Genomic DNA, 23,443 nt, shown 5'->3' on the forward strand with positions numbered 1-23,443 from the left:
CTGACCCGTGAAGATCCAGGGTGGAGTTGGTCTTCAGCAACCCAAACTTGCCGTAAAAAGCGAATATGCTTGTAAGGGGCGACCAACGGAATAGGATGGTCAGGCTCGCTGATTTTGTTCGTGCATGTCCTCGTATCCCAATTGCTTGGATCGATGCTCATGATGTCGATCACTGGATCGTCTGGTCCAGACTCAATTATTTAAAGACCGCCGTCATATAGCTGGAATATTGCCGAGTGCGGCGTTAAAGAACAAACAAAGAAAGCATCAATTATTCACACTGTCCAAAAGGGATAATATCTCGCTGCACGGAAATGGATCAACGTTTCCGCATATCGATATGCTATAGGCCTGTTCTCGGCCCTCTCGACAGGCAGACCTCGCTACGCGGAAATTGGTCAACGTTTCCTGCATAGCGATATGCTATAGGCCTGTTCCCGGCCTTCTCGACAGACCATCTTCCCGAGGCAAGAGAGTTAACTGACTGTAAAAGTCCAGTTTCCACCCTTGCCGAACTAGGCTGGAATTCCTGGGCTCGATCGTAGCGCCACCAGTGGTTATTAAGAGTTATGTCTCTACTAACCCTCCCCTATGGACCAATCAGGTTCCACCTCTCGTATCACTAGCATTTTGTTTCAAAATGGCGGCACCGAGTGAGGACGATCTTATCGATAATCAAGATTTATATTGTGATAAAACGGGTCTTACATCGCAAAGTGCATCAAATCACGTGAGCACCTTGATTAAAAACATGAAAAGATTGGAAAATATCTGTTGGCTTTGCAAATCTTGCAATCGACCGAAATCTGTCCGAAAGTGTACAAACCGGATTTCGATTTTGTTGCGCGATTTTGATACTATGCATAGACTCGTTAGTCCAGCCAAAATGTAACTCCATTATACCAGCCTAGTTTGGCAAGGGTGAAAACTGGACTTTAATAGTCAGTTAACTATCTTGCCTCGGGAAGATGCGACAGACAGACCCGCTTCACGGAAATGGGTCGGATCGTTAGACTGGTACCCTGCCCTTAGCCTCCCAGCGGCTGCAGGCGCAAGCCCACTACAGAAGGTAAACCAGTCTAGGACAGTACGTGTCCCTTCTTATGATATTTGCCGAATAACATAAACATGTTTATGGTATAATTTACAGTAAAGAATGTTTTAAAAAATATTTTCATAATTATGTATGTATTTCGTATGTATGCAATATCATTATACATATCTGAGACAAAGATAAAGTTTCTCATAAAAGTTTGGTTTCATATTTCCAACTATTACTCATCCCTGTGTAACTTTCCACATGTAACTCTCTCAAACCAAAAACAATTAAAGCACACTGCAATATCACCAAAACCGACAGGCTGTCGCATCATGATACCCAGACGAACATACCCAACTGTGTCAATGTTCAGTGGAACCCCGCTTATCCGGACCTCTTGCATCCCGGATATTTACGTAAAACGAAATATATACTACATAAAATGCTTCACTGATCAGGAAATCTGTTTTTCGGATCCGGACATTGAAATTTCATTACCAACAGTGCAAAAAACAACCAATTGTGTCCCACTTCCCGGACTGCGGGCATACTTGACGGTGTTTGTTTTGCAATTCATCAACCCACATCCAACATTAAAGGTTGGTTATCATGTGATCCTGGTATTACACATTCTGTTTATAAAAAGTGACCATTGCATATCTGGACTGTTTAGAATTTATTTGGTTAATTTTTTTAAAACTTTATTTCAAATATTATTTATATCAATATCGGCGAAATTGGGTGCGATCTGATTGGCAGATCCCACAAACTCACGATCACAACAACCACGATCAGATATTACCGCGATTGACGCCATCAAACAAACGTTTGTTGACAGAATGGAAGAACATATAATAAATGCCATACGTTAGACTCTTTAAAAGTTATTTTTCTTGTAGTTTGACAATTATATGCCAAGTTAATGTTTTTGCGATCGAAAATTATGTATATAGCAACGGCTGTCCTAGTGTAATATGGTACTCAACCTGAACAAGGACGGTATGACTGTTGCATTGTCAACAAAACAAGATCTGGCTGTGCTAGGTGCAAACCACATACCAGAAGAATGACCTGGCCGCTCTACTGTAACATTGTACCCGAACTGTGGCCTGGTCATCTTCCCGAGGCAAGAGAGTTAACTGACTTTAAAAGGCCAGTTTCCATCCTTGCCGAAATACGCTGGAATTCCTGGGCTCGATCGTAGCGCCACCAGTGGCTATTACGAGTTATGTCCTTTCTATGCCTCTCCTATTGACCAATCAGATTCAACCTCTCGTATCACTTGCATTTGCTTCAAACAAAACGGTGGCGCCCAGTCAAGCCGATCTGATCGATAATCGTGATCTATATTGTGATAAAACGAGTCTGACATCGCGAAGTGCATCAAATCACGTGAGCACCTTGATTAAAAACATGAAAAGATTTAGAAAATATCTGTTGACAACGAGTTAGCGGTACACATGCTTTGCAAATCCTGCAGTCGACCGAAATCTGCATGACACTTTACGAAACGGATTTTGAGTTCGGTGCGCGATTTTGATTGGACTATGCATAGACTCGTTAGTCCAGCCAAAACGTAACTCCATAATACCAGGCTAGTTCGGCAAGGGTGGAAACTGGACTTTTATAGTCAGTTAACTCACTTGCCTCAGGAAGATGTGGCCTGGTTGACTTTGTGTAGTACCATACACTAACAAGGACCTGTCGTAGCATTGCATGTTTCGAATGATGTCCTTGTTCTGCTGGTGTAACAATTGACAACAGGACAGCCAGGACACCCTGTAATATCCTGTGAACATAAACCATGCTGCTGCTGCTGCTGCTGATGATGATGTGACTACCTCATCTCAAGTTGTGTAGATTTTAATGTTTGTTTGATGTTCGAGGTCACATTCATCATAATATTCCAGCTATATGATGGCATCAAGTAAATAATCGAGAGTGGACAAGACACTCCAGTGATTGATATTATAAGCAACGGTCTACATTGTTAGGGTAAGACGACAAGCTATTGAACAAGTCATCGAGTCTGACCACCCATTCCATTAAATCACCTCTTAGGATCAAACTGATATGAATGTAAAATGTAGTCATAAAAAATATACTGCTCACACAAAGTAGGGGATATTGAAAAGTTACGACGAACAGTTTCAGAATTATGTTTAATGTTCATTGGGAAACAATAATAATGTGGAAATAAGGATGTTAAGAAACAGTTTTGAAAGTAATGACTTTGATCAAGCTTCAATTTCATTTTGTAGACACTGGAAAGTTCATGAGGGGTAGAAACCCAAAAGTCACAAATGGGTTAATACCGGGTTGGCCCACCATTAGCAGTCAAACAAGCATTACACCGACGTCTCATACTCCTAATTATGCGACCAATGTGAACTTGGGGAATCCTCTGCCATTCCTCTTGGAGTGCCACGCCCAGTTGTTGCAAGTCTGGACATGGGGGATGCCACCTCTGCACTCGTCTTCCGAGCATATCCCACACATGCTCTATAGGGGAGAGGTCGGGGGACATCGCTGGCCATGGAAGAGTTTCAATTTGGTGCTGCCGCAAATGGTTAAGGACGACGTGCGCACGGTGAGCCCTGGCATTATCGTCCTGGAAGATGAAACCCTGTCCGTGACGGTGTGCAAATGGCAGGACATGTGGCGTGGGGATGTTGTCCCGATAGTAAACATCCGTAACTCTTCCTTGGAAGATGTGGAGATCGGTTCTGCCTGTCACCGTGATTCCACCCCACACCATAACAGAACCCCTCCCATACCGATCATGTGGAATCATGGCAGCTGGCTGATGACGCTCACCAGGACGACGCCAGACACGATGACGGCCATCATTGAAGTCTAAAGAGAACCTCGACTGAACTGAACATCACATGGGACCACCGGGCATTGCTCCACCTCTGGTGACGACGACCCCACTCTCGCCGGGCTTGTCTGTGACGGTTTGTTAGGGGTAATGTGATGTAAGGTCGCCTTGCTCGAAGTTCTGCAGCATTGAACCGGTTTCGTACCGTCTGTGTGGAGATGAGATTCCCAGTTGCATGTCTGTGAACCTCCTGCAGCTGTGTCGCATTTAAACGTCGATCACGGAGGGCTCCAGTGATGATCCGCCGGTCATCACGTCTGGTTGTGCATTTTTGACGACCACTTCGGGGTCTGTCTGGAACCCCTCTAGTGGCAATGTAACGTGCCCACAACCGGCTGACTACTGACGGTGAGACATGCAGTTGTGCTGCTGTGTAGGCCTGCGTTCTTCCGGCCTGGATCATCCCAATTGCTCTCAATCTTTCGTCTTCTCGTAACCTTCGCATTGTGGAAAGTGGTGAAGTGATGGATGAACTTGGTCCAAAACCCATGTTAACACCGATTTTTGCACGTGAGGCACGTGGATTTTGTCATTTGCACGTGTGACACAAGATGTGATTTCTCATCCACACCCCTTGGTACGTTTGGGTGCAATTGTCCTGGATGCAAGGGCACCTGGTGGTCATTGTGAGGCATGCTTAGACTGACCTATGCTTTTCCTCAATCATACATAAATTATTTGTAGGCCTCTATATTACTGTCTTTGTGCCACTAATTATAATTTCAATATCCCCTACTTTTTGTGAGCAGTATACAAAAGACTTGTTATTAGTGTATGTGATAATTTATGACACATAACACACTGTACAATGCATGGCAGAATAACTTGTCAACCTAACTTTCAAAACTTTACTTTCTCCAAACACAAACACCTGGGAAAATGACCGACAAACATGAAACTGGCATTCATTTTTCTTTCCTGAAATAAAATCTTCATAATTATTTATCCGACACTTTTGAAGTTCATCTCACACCTGTAATATTGGGTGCTATCACCATCCACACTAAACTATCATCTTGGGAAGTCAAATTGTTGGTTCACCTGCCCATGGCTATTTTCAGATACGGTGTATACAATGTATGGCTATTTCTTCATTGTCCATCAGCGCCTGAGAGAAGGCGACACCGGGCACTGACCATGCCGGGGAGTGACCACAAGCTTCACAACTGGTGGCATAGCAATGAAGCCAAAATTTAACATAGAGATGTGTTTACGATATTCCTTATTCTAGTGCATCTTTCAGTTCTCCCATGTCCACATTCTCAATGTGAACTGTTGTGTCCGTCTCCATGTTGGACTGGTGCCAATGTTTGGGTTTCCGGCGCCCCCGAGGTCTCTGGAAGCTCCGCGTAGATCCATGACCGAAACATATATTCTGAGGCACTCTGGAAAATAAAACAACAATGTTAAAACCACAGACAGAAAACAAACACCAGTTAGTCATACAGTCATACGGTCATCCTTCACAAAGCTTAAGCTCTCTGGGTCTTGTGGTTTTTATCGCTTAAATATTTTTCACATATTGCTTCTTTTTTTTAATCCCTTTTTTCTGCAACAGAGATTATGTCACACTTTCAATTTCCAACACCTTGCGGCTAAACAGAATTTTTTTAATAAAACAATTTCAATATTACTTAATCTTTTAATGTAAAACAAAAAGAGAATGAAATAATCTTATCCCCCGCCATTATGACATGTCCATTTCTGTGCAAGGCAGTAGCCTTCCGGAAAAGATCACTAATGCAGTTAACTTAGTCAAAGTCATTGCTATGGAAACTCGGAAAAAAATTTGTTTAAAAATCCCAAACTATCAAAAGGCACCAGTTCACCACTAGACCTATCCGTGTGACAAGTTTGGTTAAGATATCTCCCATGGTTTTGAGTTCTGCTCCGGAAACATGCACCCATTCCTATATCAGTACATCTCCCTTCAAACTCAGGTCAGAAATGCTGAATTCCTTGCTCTTGTGCCCGAAATAAATAGATTCGAACATTTTTTTCTTAAAATGAGTATGACGCAAACATTCATGAAATAATATGTACAAGTCTGCATGAAGCTCCACTGTATAGCGAGCGTACTTACTTGTAACTGAACACACGTCGGGCAGTGCCCTCCTGGGGAATGTTCTCCTTCTCCGCCACCTCCATGTCTCCTGCCTCACTCTGCCTATCAGCAGCCATGTCATCCCCGGCCTCACTCTGCCTATCAGCTACCATGTCACCCCCGGCCTCACTCGGACATGCAGCTACCATGTCACCCCCCGCCTCACTCTGCCTCACAGCTGCCTTTCTGGAATCAAACACAAACACTTTACCTACACCTGAGAGGACAACATGAGGTCAACATATTATTTCACCCACTTGCATGTTAATTGTTTGCATTCAACAGGCATAAAATAACAATGTCATTGCAGCTGACATCCACATTTAGCGAATTTGGTACAGACAGCTGTTTCTCTGATGTAATGTTATACAAGGCAGGGGTGGTCAGATAGCCTAGTTATTAAAGCGTTGGCTCGTCAAGCCGAAGACCCGGGTTCGATTCCCCACATGAGTACAATGTGTGAAGCCCATTTCTGGTGTACCCTGCAGTGTACCATACTCACTCACTCGATTTTTATGGTTTGTTTGTTTGTTTGTTTGTTGTTTAATGGCGCACTCAGCAATATTCCAGCTATATGACGGCGGTCTGTAAACAATCAAGTCTGGACCAGACAATCCAGTGATTGACATCATGAGCATCGATCCATGCAATTGGGATACAATGACATGCATCAGCCAAATCAGTCAGCCTGACCACCCGATCCCGTCAGTCGCCTCTCACAACAAGCATAGTCAGCGTGGGTTGATGAAGGCCTATTCTACCCGGGGTCTTCATGGGTCCTGATTTTGTCAGATGTCCCTGCTCACCCTGGTTTGGCTCTATCAAATCTGTAGTTGGCAGGGTACTTGTGCTTCTTGACCATGTGGTTCTTCCGGCTCTTCGGGGCACTGAATGTCTGCCCACATCCTTGAACCAGACACACAAACTGAAACAGTCGAACATCAGCATCATAGACACTTCTGCAGGCCAGAGAAAGATTCATCCATGTTGAAACACACAAGCAGATACAGCTTTTTGGAAAAGGTGAGGAAAGATGGGGGTTTAACACATTCATGATTATTATACTCCTATTGCAACGCGTATGCATGTGTGTACATGGTGTACGGCGTCTGTACTACTCAGGACTGATGACAACTTTATTGTGCTATCACATCAATAATAAACATAAACAGGAGTAATAATGTTATTTGTCACATAAACATGATGAACTCATTCCTCCCATCCCTAACAAACAAACACAAATGTCAACAAAGACAGCCACTTTACAGCCTGGCAATTTCAAAGGAGAAGAGTTCATAGAACCAAATATGCATTTTGAGTTAGAGAGAGAGAGAGAGTTTTAGAGAGAGAGAGAGAGAGAGTTTTAGGGAGAGAGAGAGAGTTTGTTGTTTAACTCCGCAATATTCCAGCTATGTGAAATAATAATCAAAATAATCGAGTCTGGACCACACATTCCAGTGATTGACATCATGAGCATCGATCTACGCAATTGGGATGTGATGACATACATCAACCAAGTCAGCGAGCCTGACCACCTGATCTCATTAGTCGCCTCTTACAACAAGCATAGTCGCCTGTAATGGCAAACATGCAGAATAAGGGAGATAACTCTAATGCCTGACCTTGTCCCCAGATTGGAGTGAAAAGAGAGGATCATGGGATTCTCTCAGGTGTATCTCCAGCAAGTGATTGGAAGGATAGGAGCGTCGACACTCGCTGCACGTGTGACGGTGGACGCTGTTGTAGTGACTCTCATACCTGGAACAGAGGAAGCCGGAGACCTGTGAGATTATGTCTCATGTGGTCATTTATACCCCCTTCAATGAAGAGTCCTTGACCATAACCTTTTTAACAAGAGTGCTCTGAGAGCACAACACACCCCGCATGAATTTTTTTAACGATTTTATATTTTCTTTGTATTTTATGAAATAACAACAGTAGATGGCACTGCATTTGAAACAAATTGTGCAGAACATTTTGTTGGGAGTAATCCAGTCTGAATGCTAATGCCATAAGGATGTAGCTCACCCACAAAAGCCTTAAACAAGGAAACTAACTATAGTTATAGTTATAGTTAGATATTGTGATATTCTCTGGAAACTGGAGAAGTAGATGATTTCATGAAACTCCGTAAAACAGGGGCAGTAACTCTGTTAGAATTTGTCGAAATGAAACGGGACTGCGATATGCGTATCATCAACATGTCAACATCTTGTGTGTAGAGTGTCAGGGATTTTCTCTAAAAGCTGGAGGAGGAGTTGATTTCACAAGCTTAGTACCTCTCTCACAATTAGGCAAATGAAGCTCCGTAAAACAGGGGCAGTAACTCTGTCAAAATTAGTCGAAATGAAACGGGACTGTGATATGCGTATCATCAACATGTCGACATCTTGTGTGTAGAGTGTCAGGGATATTCTCTGGAAACTGTAGGAGGAGTTGATTTCACAAGCTTAGTACCCTCTGTGGGACGGACGGACGGACTGCGCCACGACATAATCCCCCTCCGGCCATTCTGGCCCGGCGGGGGATAAAACAAATAAATAACAGGATGCAGGAAGCAGAATTTTGAAAAAGGTGGGGTAATACCCAAGTCACAAAGCTGAGGGCAGAGACACCATGTATGTCTGACACAAAAGGAGGTGCATTCATCTCCCACTGTATACTCCAGTGAATAAAACTATTTTTGATTTCTGCCTATTAAGGTCTAAACAAGGCCAAATAATAATATAAGTTCAATGGATAATGATTAATCTCCATGTTTGCAGGTACAACAAGTACCACTTGTTTCACTGTTGGTTGACAGCAATTTCCTTTCAAGGAGAAGTTTGAAGTCACTAGAGTTTCATTGGATGATGACATGCTTGGGGCAGAAATACCATGCAGGACTTGGCCGTTCATGATAAGTGTCAGAATGTCTGACAAATAGATTTCTGTGCTTTAGTTGTCTGACACGGCAAATATTCGCCTTGAAAGAACATACATCATATGACACAGAGGAAGATGACAAACAAGATGACAACCCTTTGTCCTAACTCTTCTGATGAAATGCAAAAAACTAGACACATATGACTTTGAATGAAAGAATAAATATCTACTTGAACAAGAAGGCTTGATCAATGTACCACGAATACTGGTCCACATTCATCTAAGAAAGCTGCGATGTATGGTGCATTGATGTAAAGTGTTCATGTACCATGAAGCCGAAGTACTAAATGTTTACTACCAGGGCTGAGCAAGTCCAAATTTACCACCCGGGTACCGACCCCGCTATTACCCAGCCCTACCCGGGTACCCACTGTAGGTCTCAAGAGATAGGTACAAAATGTCCGATTGGGTATTTCTTTACCATAGCCCTGTCAAAACGTATTTAGATACATGTATAAAACAATCTGGTCATCCATACACTGAAATGGTGCATAGTCCAAAAGAAATCCGAACATTAGTGACTTGAAGTGTAACCATAGAGTTCTAGATATTTTTTTGTCATTAAACAATATAATCACGTGACTAACCACAGGTCCGGGTAGTCCTGTGGGTACCCGGGTCCTACTCAGTACCCACCCGACCCGGGTACCCGAGTTACCCGTCCCAGCCCAATGTACTACCTCTCCACCACTTGTTCATCTCACGGTAGCAGGGATTTATCTCGACCTGCCCAGAGGCCGATATTCAGCCCCAAGTCTGCAGCAACATAAATTCCCAAATAGGAATTACAGGGTTCCTATTTCATGTAAACATAGTTATATCTGATGTGATGGCTTGTCAACATGACTTGTATACCACTGATAACAGGACCAACAAGGAGGAGGCTTCATTTCACATGATTGTATGGAAAGCAATGTTACAATGTTATTTAAAATACCTCTGGTTGTAAGAAAATATGAACTAAAAAAATCCTAATTTTGAACAAATTAAAACAATATGGAAAAATAATTATGAGAATAATTTCTAAAACAAACCTAATTGTAAATTATTACACTAAAATCTTTTATGTTTGTCCTGAACAGTGATTGAAGGGAGACAAGGTCTGTCCCAGTTTCCTTGTAGGACAGCGTGAATAATTGAAGTGTCAGACTACACATCTTCCCGAGGCAAGGGAGTTAACTGACTAAAAAGTCCAGTTTCCACCCTTGCCGAAATAGGCTGGAATTCCTGGGCTCGATCATAGCGCCACCAGTGTTTATTACAAGTTATGTCCCTTCTAAGCCTCTCCTATGGACGAATCAGATTCCACTTCTTGTATCACTTACATTTGTTTCAAACGAAATGGTGGCGCCCAGTCAAGACGATCTGATCGATAATCAAGTTCTGTATTGGGATCAATGGGGTCTTACATTGCGAAGTGCATCAAATCACATGAGCATCTTGATCAAAAACATGAAAAGACTTGGAAAATTTCTGTTGACAATGAGATCAAAATCTGCACTAGCTGGATTTCAATTTCGTTGCACGATTTTGATAGGACTATGCATAGACACCTAGTCCAACCAAAATGTAACTCCATAATACCAGCCTAGTTCGGCAAGGGTGGAAACTGGACTTTTATGGTCAGTTAACTCTCTTGCCTCAGGAAGATGCAGACTACAGGATTAAACATACGAGTACAATATGCTTAGCATTTGGGAGGAAACTCTTAAAGGGAAGTATAGTTCATGGTTATATAACAAATTCACAATCACAACGCTGCTGGTGTAAAACTTTAACAATATCTGCATGTCTCCACAGGTCTCGGGGGTTTGAGAAAATTAAATGGGGGCATGGGCCATGGGGATGAGTAATCGTATGAAATTGTTTGAAACCAAATTCTGAAAAGAAACTCCATCTTTGTCTCAAGTGTATGATGAAATGCGTACATACAAATAAATACATAAATAATTATGAAAATATGTTTTAAACATTCCTAACAATAAATTATTATTATTAAACATATAAAAGTTAATAGGCAACAATCATAACAGGGAGCCAAGCCCGGAGTGCTTGCGCTCTTCGCCTGTAGCCAAGGAGGCAAAAGGCAGGGCATTTTGTTGTAGTGAAAAGTTGACTCATTTACATGAAGCTGTTCTGCCCGTCGAGAGGGTTGGGGACAGGCCTATAGCATATCGCTATGCGGGAAATGTTGACCCATTTCCATGAAGCTGTTCTGCCTGTCGAGAGGGTTGGGGACAGGCCTATAGCATATCGGTATTGGGGAAATGTTGACCCATTTCCATGTAACAAGGTCTGCCTGTCGAGAGGGTTGGGGATAGGCCTATAGCATATCCGGAAAAGTTGAGCCAGTTTTTGTGTAGCAAGATATTAGCACTTTTGGACAGTGTGAATCATTGACAGGTCAGGCTACAGGAGTAAACATATTGCCATTAGGGAGGTAACTCTCATAGAGAAGTATGGTTCATGGTTAAAATTAATATACGAACACACAACGTTGTGGGTTTCAATTTTAGCAATATCTGCATGTCTCCATGTGCATATCTACATCATTATAAAATAACATTACAACATTGCAGCTATTACTTTGAAAAGATTAAGTATGAACAAATATTAATAACTTTACCATTATAGATATATCAATGTCAACAGTATTATATATACCACTATGATTGTGTCAACTTAATGCCACATACAATATTAAATGTTTCCAGAAGTCATTGTTGTCAAAACATATTACTGGTACTGCAGGGGAACTGAGGAATCCTGAAACACAAGCGAGCAACACTGAGGAATGTTCTGTCAAATGTACAATGCAGCATCAAGATCATAAAGTCCCAGGGCAAACCACTCTTCCAAATATGGATATACCAATATTTGGTTGTCCTCTACAAATGTTGAAGTTAGTGAGTGAGTATGGTTTCACGCCGCTTTTAGCAATATTCCAGCAATATCACGGCGGGGGACACCAGAAATGGGCTTCACACATTGTACCCATGTCGAGAATCGAACCCGGGTCTTCGGCGTGACGAGCGAACCTTTAACCACTAGGCTACCCGACCGCCCCTCATGTGCGCTTTAGGACAGCATAGGTACTTGCATCAATACATCGGTATGCAACAAAATTTATTTGTGCCGTGCTCTTGATCAAAGAGATCTTTTAATTCATTGGTGGGCAAATTGTCACAAGATTTACTGATTTGTGATTAGAAAATGAACTGGTAACCACCCCCTCCAAAACTGGTTTATCACAGACGATCACAACCTGGACTAATGTAGCAGAATATGACACACTTCGGAGACTAGAAGTACGACTCGAGGCAGAGGACAAATGATCTAATCCTGCCACGTCTGAGTGAGAGAATGTCTCTTGGTTGTCCCTTTGATGATAGTGTTGCTGATAGGATCAATCACAAGGCAATCTTTGATTGGTCGGATGAAAGGTCGTTATGACGTGACCCGTAATGGGATGTCCTCAGATCTTTGTTTAGCAGTAGCTAAATGAGATTGAATCACAAGGTCACATAGGTGAAACAAGTGTTAACATCTCGTTCAACATTTTTGCACACACAGCATTTTACGAGATGCGGAAATGTATGTCAAGGACGCACAAATGTATAATGGATGCAGAAAAAAAAAAAAATCGTCCCAATAGGATACACAATGATTTTCATTGCACCAAATCCTTGATAAGTAATTATCAAATCTTACAGTATGGCATTTCATTACTTTACAGGACCTGCATGTTTCTTGTAAGGACCCTTAAAATTAGTAATTAGTGGTCCCCAGAGTCCCAATGAGGTGAGGTGAGGTGAGGTGAGGTGAGGTGAGGTGAGGTGAGGTGAGGTGAGGTGAAATCAGGTGGTTTATGCTGACAGCCTGAAATGTTTATGTACGGCAGATATATTTTTCTAGAATTAATTGCCCATAATTAAGGGGGCATATAACACACGAGTGCGTATTGTACGAGAATAAAAAAGTCTTGTGAACAGTGATCCATCGGAAGGGGCGCTAATTGTGATTGTTCACTAGCCAATATATTAGCAAATACCGCCATGGGGGCTTATTAGAGCGGGGCGCTTATTACGTCGAATACAGCTTTCTGCCCAATCATCCCTCAGGGTTGCCGATGTAGGAAGTGGTCAGTTCCGCTGTATTCCTCAGCCAAAAATATAAAATTCTGAGGTCAATTTTTGTAAATTCTGCAACCACATTTTGATTATTCTGCAGACAATTTTGCAAGATGTTACACAACCGCGGAATGCAATGTGGACCCATAGTTGTACACTTACCCAAGAAGGGTATCAAAGGTCTCGGGACATCCAGCAATACTGCAGGGGAACTGAGGTATCCTGAAACACAAGCGAGCAACACTGAGGAATGTTCTGTCAAATGTACAATGCAGCATCAAAATCATAAAGTCCCAGTGCAAACCACTCTTCCAAATATGGATATACCAATATTTGGGTGTCCTCTACAAATGTTAAAGTGAGTGAGTGAGTGAGTATGGTTTCACGCCGCTTTTAGCAATATTCCAGCAATAGCATGGCGGGGGACACCAGAAATGGGCTTCACACATTGTACCCATGTCCGGAATCGAACCCGGTTCTTCGGCGTGGCGAGCGATGACTTTAACCACTATGCTACCTGACTGCCCCTACAAATGCTAAAAAAAATACTGATACAAGTGTCAGCATGTGTACAATAGGGGTGTCACAACAAATCGAAATATCGATATATTGCTATTGGTAAGCAGTTAAACTCAATAAATCAATTGTTAAATCAGTTTCCGATCAATAGTATCGATTTCAGTGAGGAATATGGATAGTCTCCATTGTACATGCAATGCTGTTCAAATTTGTTTTTCTTTTCATCATGAGTGGTAGTAATTCACACATGGTAATGTGGAAGTTTCTTTTTCTTAAATTATTAGGGTAAAGAAAAAACAAATCGATCATATCTCACTTTTTATTTGTTTATATGGTTGACATTCAAAGGAAACTTTATTTCCAAGGTTTAATTCAACTCTAAAATCCATCTAAAATGATACACTGAAAACTATCAATACTTGTTGCAATAGTTGCTTGCAATATGAATAGTTATCGCAATAGTGATTTCCAGACCAATAGTCACCCCTAGTATAAATAAAATAGAAGTTACACCCAGTAAAGTCTGAATAAGAGGTGAGGTGAGGTGAAATTGGGTTTAACGTTGCGTCCAAGATTATTGCACTTATATAGCGACGTGCATGCATGTGTGTGTGTGTGGCTGCTTGTACTAGTCCGGACTGATGCCGATTTATAGTGCTAGCTCACTGAGATACCATGCCGCAGTTTAACATGAATACCCCACTCAGTCACAGTATACTGACTCTGAGCCGACCAGTCCTTGTTATAGCCCCTTAATGTCGAGCCCCTTAATGTCGAGCGCCAGACAGGGTAACAACAAGTACCATCTTTTAACGTCTTTTGGTATGACGCGGCCGGGGATCGAACCCCGGACCTTCCGCTCCCCGGGCGGACGCTCTACCACAAGACCACGGAGGCGGCGTCTGAATAAGAAAGAAATCCAGACAAGTGGATACAGAAAGGTACCAGTATGAACCTTGAGAACTTTGGGTGTGTGATTGAGTCCTACAAACGCTGGATGGACTGCTGATCACGGAGATTACCATGAGTGAGTGAGTTGGGTTTAACGCCGCTTTTAACATTATTCCAGTTATATCGCGGCGTGTCAGCTTAATGTGGGAGGAAAACCCGAAGTGATGCAGGTCTCAGACGTTTACCACTTCGGTGAAACCCACGAGCACGGGTATGGTGCTGACAAACCTAGAAACATAATCGGGGCGAACCGGGATTCGAACCCACAACCATAGGTTTCTGGCGTGCCCAAGGGACGCAACTCTGCACAGCGAATCGCGGTGCCTTGGACGACTGGGCCACCCGTGCCCCCGAGATTACCATGACTACCGCTTCAGGCGGCACAGTTGCATTTCCCACAGCAATATACACGACAATGTGGAGCTTAGTGATTTCTTTAGTATGTAGAGTGCTCTCAGTTGTAACTTTCTTTGTTCGATAATAACAAAATTCTTGGCAAGACAATGGTATTAGTTTTGGTGGAAATGCGCTCAATCTAAATGAGTGAGTGAGTGAGTATGGTTTTACGCCGCTTTTCGCAATATTCCAGCAATATCACGGCGGGGGACATCAGAAATTGGCTTCACACATTGTACCCATGTCGGGAATCGATCCCGGGTCTTCAGCGTGACGAGTGAACGCTTTAACCACTAGGCTACCCGATCACCCCCAATCTAAATGAAATTGACGTAGTATGATGCCATCCCTATTTGACATAATTTTTAGACATTGAGAAATTTCCGTAAAGTAGTTCTGGATTTCTCCATTCGATGGAAAACGTAGTCATGTGACATACTGACTGACGTTCATCGGGAAATGAACACCACAGTGAGCTTGGTCCTGTTCCTCTGGGCGAGGTCACCTGCTACTGTCAGTATTGTTTGCGGTGTTCTTTTCTAGTATCTTATGTTCCCTATTGTTATTACTGTTAGCATCTGTTGTTCCCTATTGTTATTACTGTTAGCATCTGTTGTTCACTATTGTTATAACTGTTAGCATATGTTGTTCACTATTGTTATTACTGTTAGCATCTGTTGTTCACTATTGTTATTACTGTTAGCATCTGTTGTTCACTATTGTTATTACTGTTAGCATCTGTTGTTCACTATTGTTATTACTGTTAGCATCTGTTGTTCACTATTGTTATTACTGTTAGCATCTGTTGTTCACTATTGTTATTACTGTTAGCATCTGTTGTTCACTATTGTTATTACTGTTAGCATCTGTTGTTCACTATTGTTATTACTGTTAGCATCTGTTGTTCACTATTGTTATTACTGTTAGCCTCTGTTGTTCACTATTGTTATTACTGTTAGCATCTGTTGTTCCCTATTGTTATGACTGTTAGCATCTGTTGTTCACTATTGTTATTACTGTTAGCATCTGTTGTTCCCTATTGTTATTACTGTTAGCATCTGTTGTTCCCTATTGTTATTACTGTTAGCATCTGTTGTTCACTATTGTTATTACTGTTAGCATCTGTTGTTCCCTATTGTTATTACTGTTAGCATCTGTTGTTCCCTATTGTTATAACTGTTAGCATATGTTGTTCACTATTGTTATTACTGTTAGCATCTGTTGTTCACTATTGTTATTACTGTTAGCATCTGTTGTTCACTATTGTTATTACTGTTAGCATCTGTTGTTCACTATTGTTATTACTGTTAGCATCTGTTGTTCACTATTGTTATTACTGTTAGCATATGTTGTTCACTATTGTTATTACTGTTAGCATCTGTTGTTCACTATTGTTATTACTGTTAGCATCTGTTGTTCACTATTGTTATTACTGTTAGCATCTGTTGTTCCCTATTGTTATTACTGTTAGCATCTTATGTTCCCTATTGTTATTACTGTTAGCATCTGTTGTTCCCTATTGTTATTACTGTTAGCATCTGTTGTTCACTATTGTTATTACTGTTAGCATCTGTTGTTCACTATTGTTATTACTGTTAGCATCTGTTGTTCCCTATTGTTATTACTGTTAGCATCTTATGTTCCCTATTGTTATTACTGTTAGCATCTGTTGTTCACTATTGTTATTACTGTTAGCATCTGTTGTTCACTATTGTTATTACTGTTAGCATCTGTTGTTCCCTATTGTTATTACTGTTAGCATCTGTTGTTCACTATTGTTATTACTGTTAGCATCTTATGTTCCCTATTGTTATTACTGTTAGTATCTGTTGTTCCCTATTGTTATTACTGTTAGCATCTGTTGTTCACTATTGTTATTACTGTTAGCATCTGTTGTTCCCTATTGTTATTACTGTTAGCATCTGTTGTTCACTATTGTTATTACTGTTAGCATCTGTTGTTCCCTGTTGTTATTACTGTTAGCATCTTATGTTCCCTATTGTTATTACTGTTAGCATCTGTTGTACCCTATTGTTATTACTGTTAGCATCTGTTGTTCACTATTGTTATTACTGTAAGCATCTGTTGTTCTCTATTGTTATTACTGTTAGCATCTGTTCACTATTGTTATTACTGTAAGCATCTGTTGTTCTCTATTGTTATTACTGTTAGCATCTTATGTTCCCTATTGTTATTACTGTTAGCATCTGTTGTTCACTATTGTTATTACTGTTAGCATCTGTTCTCTATTAGGCACTGTTGGAATCTGTGGTGAGCACTGTTAATCTGACATCATCAACAATTTCATTTAGTTTTCCCATGAAGCTGTTGCCAAAGGCTCACCTCCTGCAGTCAATGGTGTCTGTCTCAAGGGGCAGCTGTTTGACTGAATAACAACAGAATCGGTCTCCGTCCTCAAAGAACTGGTCTCGCACATCACGTGACCTCTTCTGGGGTCTCCACTGCCAGACTGTTGCCTGTGTCTCCATGACGCTGTAACATTCACAACACATTGCCTGTTGGAGATAGGGGTCAGTTATAGGTGGGTCTCCATGACGCTTTAAAACTCACAACACATTGCCTGTTGGAGATAGGGGTCAGTTATAGGTGGGTCTCTATGGCGCTTTAAAACACACAACACATTGCCTGTTGGCACAGCCTACTGACTAGGAACAATTGTTGCTGAGGACCAATTAATAATAACACCCTGTTATAGCACACACAGGATCAGGCCTTCTTTTTCAGTTGCTCACATTAGAAGAGAGAAGTTGATATACTTACAAGATGTGCATCATTTCACCCAGAAAATACAATGTCACCTGAGTCTATTGCTATATCCACAGTTGTGTTATTGATAAACATTGTACATTGTTTATTTTATTGGTCTGCAACTGTTGGTATACAACAAATTGATATAGACATTTCTTGCTCATTATAATCAACAAAATATTTGAAGGAGATTCCAGATAATTATAAATGCCATATGTATAACTGAAGAGGTGATATGCCACATGCTGTTTAGACGATGTAACTGATACAGAAGTCTACGGGAAAGTTCTCTATGGTCTAGTGGTAGAGTGAGTGAGTGAGTTGGGTTTAACGCCACTTTTAACAATATTCCAGTCAGCTTAATGTTGGAGGAAAGCTTGAAGTGATGAAGGTCTAAGACATTTACCACACCAGCCAAAACCACGAGCACGGGTATGGTGCTGACAAACCTAGAAACATAATCAGGGCGAATCGGGATTCGAACCCGCAATCACAGGTTTCTGGTGTACCCAAGGGACACAACTCTGCACAGCGAATCGCGGTGCCTTAGACGACTGGGCCACCCATGCCCCCACTATAGTGGTAGAGCGTCCGTCGGGAGAGCGGAAGGTCCAGGGTTTAATCCCCAGCCGCATCATACCAAAAGATGTTAAAAGATGGTGCTCGGCATTAAGGGGCAAAAACAAGGACTGGTCAGCTCGGAGTCAGTACACTGTGTCTGAGATGGGTATTCACGTAAAACTGAGGCATGGTATCTCAGTGGGCTAGCACTACGAAGTCGGCATTAGTCTGGACTAGTACAAGCAGCCACACACACACACACACACACATTGACTTGCTCGCATGTCGCTATACCATGTATACAAGTGCAATAATCTTGAAACGCGACATTAAACCCAATTTCACCTTGCCTTAACTCCTCTCTTCGCAGTAGGCTATAACAGAAATCAGCTGAAAACTTTTTCCACTGTTCCGCAGTCAGTATGGTAAACATTAATTCTTTATACACGTATTTCAGAAATAACACCCTAAAATCGTGATAATTTATCGTACATGTTCCTTTACTAGATCTCAAATCGTGACCGTGAGAGGTATCGACATTCACAAACACTAAACACCTGACAAAAATCTCGACTTTTGCAAACATTTAGGCTTGAGCTAACAAATGAGAAGCCGCCTTGGTCGAGTGAAACATACCAGAGTTACTTCCCCTTTTTCTTGTGCTTGTGGCCACCCTCGTGAATTGAATTACAAATCAGCTTCGTACTCGTGGTCAGGCCACCTTTACAGTGAACGAAATGAGTTAATCACACACGTTCTCCTTCGTCTGGTAGAGATTTCTGAACTAGGCCTACACGTGTTGGGGAAAAAGTTTACTTCTCCGCCAGAGGGAAGGAGAGCCTGTCCATCAAATCGTCAATTTTGTCCTGTAATATTTCAACAATATCCGCCGATATAAACATGTGAGTGTCGTCTAGGTCTTGTAACACAAACTTCTTCCCCAAAGCGTTGGTGTCGTCTAAATGAAGCAAGAACTGTTTCATTGCTGGGTCACATTCGACCAACACGCCTTTCATAACATTCACCATCTTGGCGGCCGGTGTTGCCTGTAATAATAGCCCATGTAATTTGTGTCCCTAAACATGCAAAAATTCATGGACTAAATTTCAAGGACACAAGGGTAACGGTATATTGCTATAGAACAGTTGCAAAACATGTCATTAGATATAGAGATGGTCATCCGAGTGTGTTTCCGTATCATAATATTAAATATTAGGAATAGAAATTTGCCGGCGAGTTTTTTAGAAATAAAAGGACGATATTAGCCCTGGGTGGTTTATTCTCCCTGCAGTGTTATATTGCACGGTAATCAACGACCACGTCGTTTATTTCTCGTATGAGATATCAACAGCCTCTTTAAGAATGTTAGGAAAAAGTAGATTTACCCGTATTAAATCATGATGACTCCATGAAGAGAATCCGACCGCGGCAGTGTCGGGCAAGTCCATTATATAAACAGGGGTGTTGAGCTTAGTATTTCCCAGATAGTCTCACAGCTTTCACGTCGATTATCTGTACCTTTTGCCACCAATACCGATGGTCATATCTCTTCCACTTCTGGATGCGATTGTTTGAGTGTTGCGTTTATCTACGTTGCCTAGCTACATCTTCGGGGAACAACTCACTAGACACTTCCCTATTAAAAAAAAACAGGGTCGTCCAATTAACGACGTCATCAAGTTGCGAAGGCATGTTCAAATCTCCAGAAATGACGTCATGTGGTAGAAGACTGTTTTATCGTGAAATAAACCACGCTTCGCTCTTCATTGTTGTTTTTGCAATTTATCGCGTAGCTATCTTATATTTGTTATTATTAGTTACATGGTCCTGTGCTTTATCATATATGTCGTTACTAAAATCATGACTGTATGTAGGACTATGTTTACTTAATAAAGTAGTTTTAGAAGCCGTGTATAAATACAAAATTTGAGGTGAGGTGAAATGGGGTTTAACGTTGCGTGCAAGATTATTGCACTTATATTGTGACGCATCTTCCCGAGGCAAGGGGTAACTGACTATAAAAGTCCAAAGTCAGTTAACTCCCTTGCCTCGGGAAGATGACAGCGATGTGCATGCACGAGTGTGCGTGCGCGCGTGCGTGCGTGCATGTGACTGCTTGTTCTAGTCGGGAATAATGCCGATTTTATAGTGCTAGCCAGCCCACTGAGATACCATTCCGTAGTTTAACATGAATACCTAACTCAGACACCCTATCCCGACTCCGAGCCGACCAGTCCTTGTTTTAAACCTTAATGCCAATGTCAGGCAGGATAACAACAAATACAATCTTTCATGTCTTTTGGTAGGACTCGGCCGGGGATCGAACCCTGGACCTTACGCTCTTCCGGTGGACGCTCTACCAGGAAGGCGGTCCAATGTTTGAGTGAGCTGTCTCATTAATTATATAGTGCTAATGACTTGCAGACATGTTTTCTACAGAAACACGGTGACACATTGGGAAACCTCTACCTAAGCATATTGGGAACATAAGTCAAAAGTGTATTCACAAAGAAGATATGGCATTCAAGTATATAGAGAGCTTGAAAGTAGTTCCTGCAAGGCGACCTCATTTGCATATTTATGGGATCACGACGCCAAGTTCATCAGATTGGTTTAACGCATAGATAAAACAAGCCTTTATAATACTAGTGTATGATAGAAGAAGCCTTTATAATACTAGTATATGATAGAACAAGCCTTTATAATACTAGTATATGATAAAACAAGCCTTTATAATACTAGTATATGATAAAACAAGCCTTTATAATACTAGTATATGATAAAACAAGCCTTTATAATACAAGTATATGATAAAACAAGCCTTTATAATACTGTATATGATAAAACAAGCCTTTATAATACTGTATATGATAAAACAAGCTTTTATAATACTAGTATATGATAAAACAAGCCTTAATAATACTAGTATATGATAAAACAACTCTTATAATACTAGTATATGATAAAACAAGCCTTTATAATACTGTATATGATAAAACAAGCCTTTATAATACTAGTTTATGATAAAACTGGTTTCTGTTTCCATAATTCAAAATGAAAAAGCTGACCCGTAACATTGGGCAAATCTAACTGGCCAATTGTATTAAAATTCAGGAAATCACGTCACTATCTGCCGGTTGAGACCGGAAGAAGGAAAAATATCCCCCTAAATGGTCGGAAATGTAACCTAAGCAATCTCGATTACATCGGAGATGAATTTCACTACCTATTTGTATGTCCCGAAATTGAAAAAGATAGTAAATTTTTTGTTCATAAATATTTTTTATGTCAAACCAAATGTATACAAAATAAATTATCTCTTCATGCAGTAGCTCAAAATTAGGAAAATTAATAAAAATTGTCTATATTTTGCAATAAGAGTATGGCTACATTTAGGAAATGATTTGTTTGTTACTAGGAAAACACTGCATTACTTTTGTATGGAATCGTAAAAGGCGACAATGCTTGTCGTAAGAAGCGACTATGCTTGTCGTAAGAGGCGACTAAGGGGATCGGGTGGTCAGGCTCGCTGACTTGGTTAATGCATGTCATCGATCCCAATTGCGTGGATCGATGCTCATGATATCAATCGCTGGATTGTCTGGTCCAGACTCGATTATTTACAGACCACCGTCATATAGCTGGAATATTGCTGAGTTCGGCGTTAAACAACAAACAAACAAAACTTTCGATGATAATATCACACACGGAGATAAAAGTGTTATCTACGTAGATGATACAAGTATTTTAGACTGTGGCACAATACGCTTCCATACTTCTGTAGGTATTTTATGTGTATATATTTGTAACCAGATATCTGCATGTATATAAATTGTACATTTTATATTTTGAAACTGCACAGTATATTTATACATCTTATGCCAAATGATGTGACCTGGATGTAAAAAGTTCACTTCAGTTCAAGAAGAGATGAATATATTACTATTTGATAACTGCCAATAAAGGTAATAAAATCATTTTGTCAACGGAGTAACAGATTGTGTTATCTGGTGCTTCAGCCTGATTACTTACATCACCTACGGCAAGTACAATAGAAGTACTTTGTCTGGTTTCACCAGAAATCGTATGAAACAATTTTAATTTAGTACGCACGCATCAAGCAAGTATGGATATTTAGTTAATACTGAGGAACAAAAGAAATGTTATTTGTTTTTATCATATGTTTGATTTTCAATTGAAAACTTCTAAGTAAGCTATGTTATATAAAAAGGAACTGTACTGGCGCTTAGTCAGCACTCAAAGAATACTTATACATGGTAGAAATGAGATTTTTTTTAAAGTAAATATATTTAAAGTAAAAATAAAAGTTTCGCATAATACACAACTGTTGGAGGGTGTCTTAGAATCCTTTCTTTGAAAATCAAGAAATTTGTTTATTCGGCACATTTTTACAACATTTCAAACATGGAAGGGTTCATGCGGTTGCAATTCTGTTCTTACACCAGTCTTCTTTGAACAGTTTATTTGTACACAAAATTGCCCAGCCACCGAATAATCTGTCCAAACTGTTGCAGGAATGAGTGATGGTTAAATAGATATAATCAAATTTAACAACAGTTCTTTCAATTTTCAAGTGCATAAAAAACAAAATACTTCTTTTCCCCTTCAGTTAGTAATTGATTTACTTTAAAGAGAATCATCATAAACAACTATTACGATGTCAAATTTTACAGAATTTTATCACAGGTCGTATTGGCTTTTTGTAACATTTGAAATATTTGGAGAAAACTTATTACATACCTTAACATGTAACATTTCTAATGAAACCTTATTACATACCGAAACATGTAACATTTCTAATGAAACCATATTACATACCGAAACATGTAACAGTTCTAAAGAAACCATATTACATACCGAAACATGTAACAGTTCTAAAGAAACCATACTACATACCGAATCATGTAACATTTCTAATGAAACCATATTACATACCGAAACATGTACCATTTCTAATGAAATCATATTACATACCGAAACATGTAACATTTCTAATGAAATCTTATTACATACCGAAACATGTAACATTTCTAATGAAACCTTATTACATACCGAAACATGTAACAGTTCTAAAGAAACCATATTACATACCGAAACATGTAACAGTTCTAAAGAAACCATATTACATACCGAAACATGTAACAGTT

General features: G+C 40.5%; 1 protein-coding gene across 3 annotated transcripts; it reads right to left on the reverse strand.

Annotated features, from left to right (window-relative positions):
• Positions 1-4,819: 4,819 nt before the first annotated feature.
• LOC124136582 (zinc finger protein 511-like) lies at positions 4,820-19,765 on the reverse strand. 3 transcript variants are annotated; one of them, XM_046502540.2, is made up of 7 exons: positions 19,661-19,765; positions 17,289-17,438; positions 13,242-13,301; positions 7,647-7,782; positions 6,831-6,949; positions 6,004-6,210; positions 4,820-5,305 (listed from the first exon to the last, which is right to left on the reverse strand). In XM_046502540.2, exons 2-7 carry the CDS (start codon positions 17,432-17,434, stop codon positions 5,143-5,145), a joined length of 831 nt encoding a protein of 276 aa, XP_046358496.2. In that variant the 5' UTR covers positions 17,435-17,438; positions 19,661-19,765; the 3' UTR covers positions 4,820-5,142. The 3 variants fall into 3 exon arrangements, with proteins under 3 accessions (XP_046358496.2, XP_046358499.2, XP_046358498.2); XM_046502543.2 differs by lacking the exon at positions 19,661-19,765 and adding an exon at positions 19,030-19,166; XM_046502542.2 differs by lacking the exon at positions 19,661-19,765 and adding an exon at positions 18,912-19,088.
• Between the last annotated feature and the right edge of the window lie 3,678 nt (positions 19,766-23,443).

The sequence above is a fragment of the Haliotis rufescens genome, unplaced genomic scaffold (genome assembly GCF_023055435.1).
Source record: "Haliotis rufescens isolate VD_foot unplaced genomic scaffold, xgHalRufe1.0.p SCAF_12, whole genome shotgun sequence".
In the NCBI taxonomy this organism is placed as follows: Eukaryota; Metazoa; Mollusca; class Gastropoda; order Lepetellida; family Haliotidae; genus Haliotis; species Haliotis rufescens.

Bases quoted from the DNA above. Each gene is read 5' to 3' on its own strand.
- LOC124136582 (XM_046502540.2), bottom strand. From the start codon at position 17,434: ATGGAGACACAGGCAACAGTCTGGCAGTGGAGACCCCAGAAGAGGTCA. The intron at 13,302-17,288 runs GTGAGCCTTTGG...CTTGTGTTTCAG, and splicing joins GACACCATTGACTGCAGGAG to GATACCTCAGTTCCCCTGCA. The intron at 5,306-6,003 runs GTAAGTACGCTC...TTTATTTTCCAG, and splicing joins CGACGTGTGTTCAGTTACAA to AGTGCCTCAGAATATATGTT.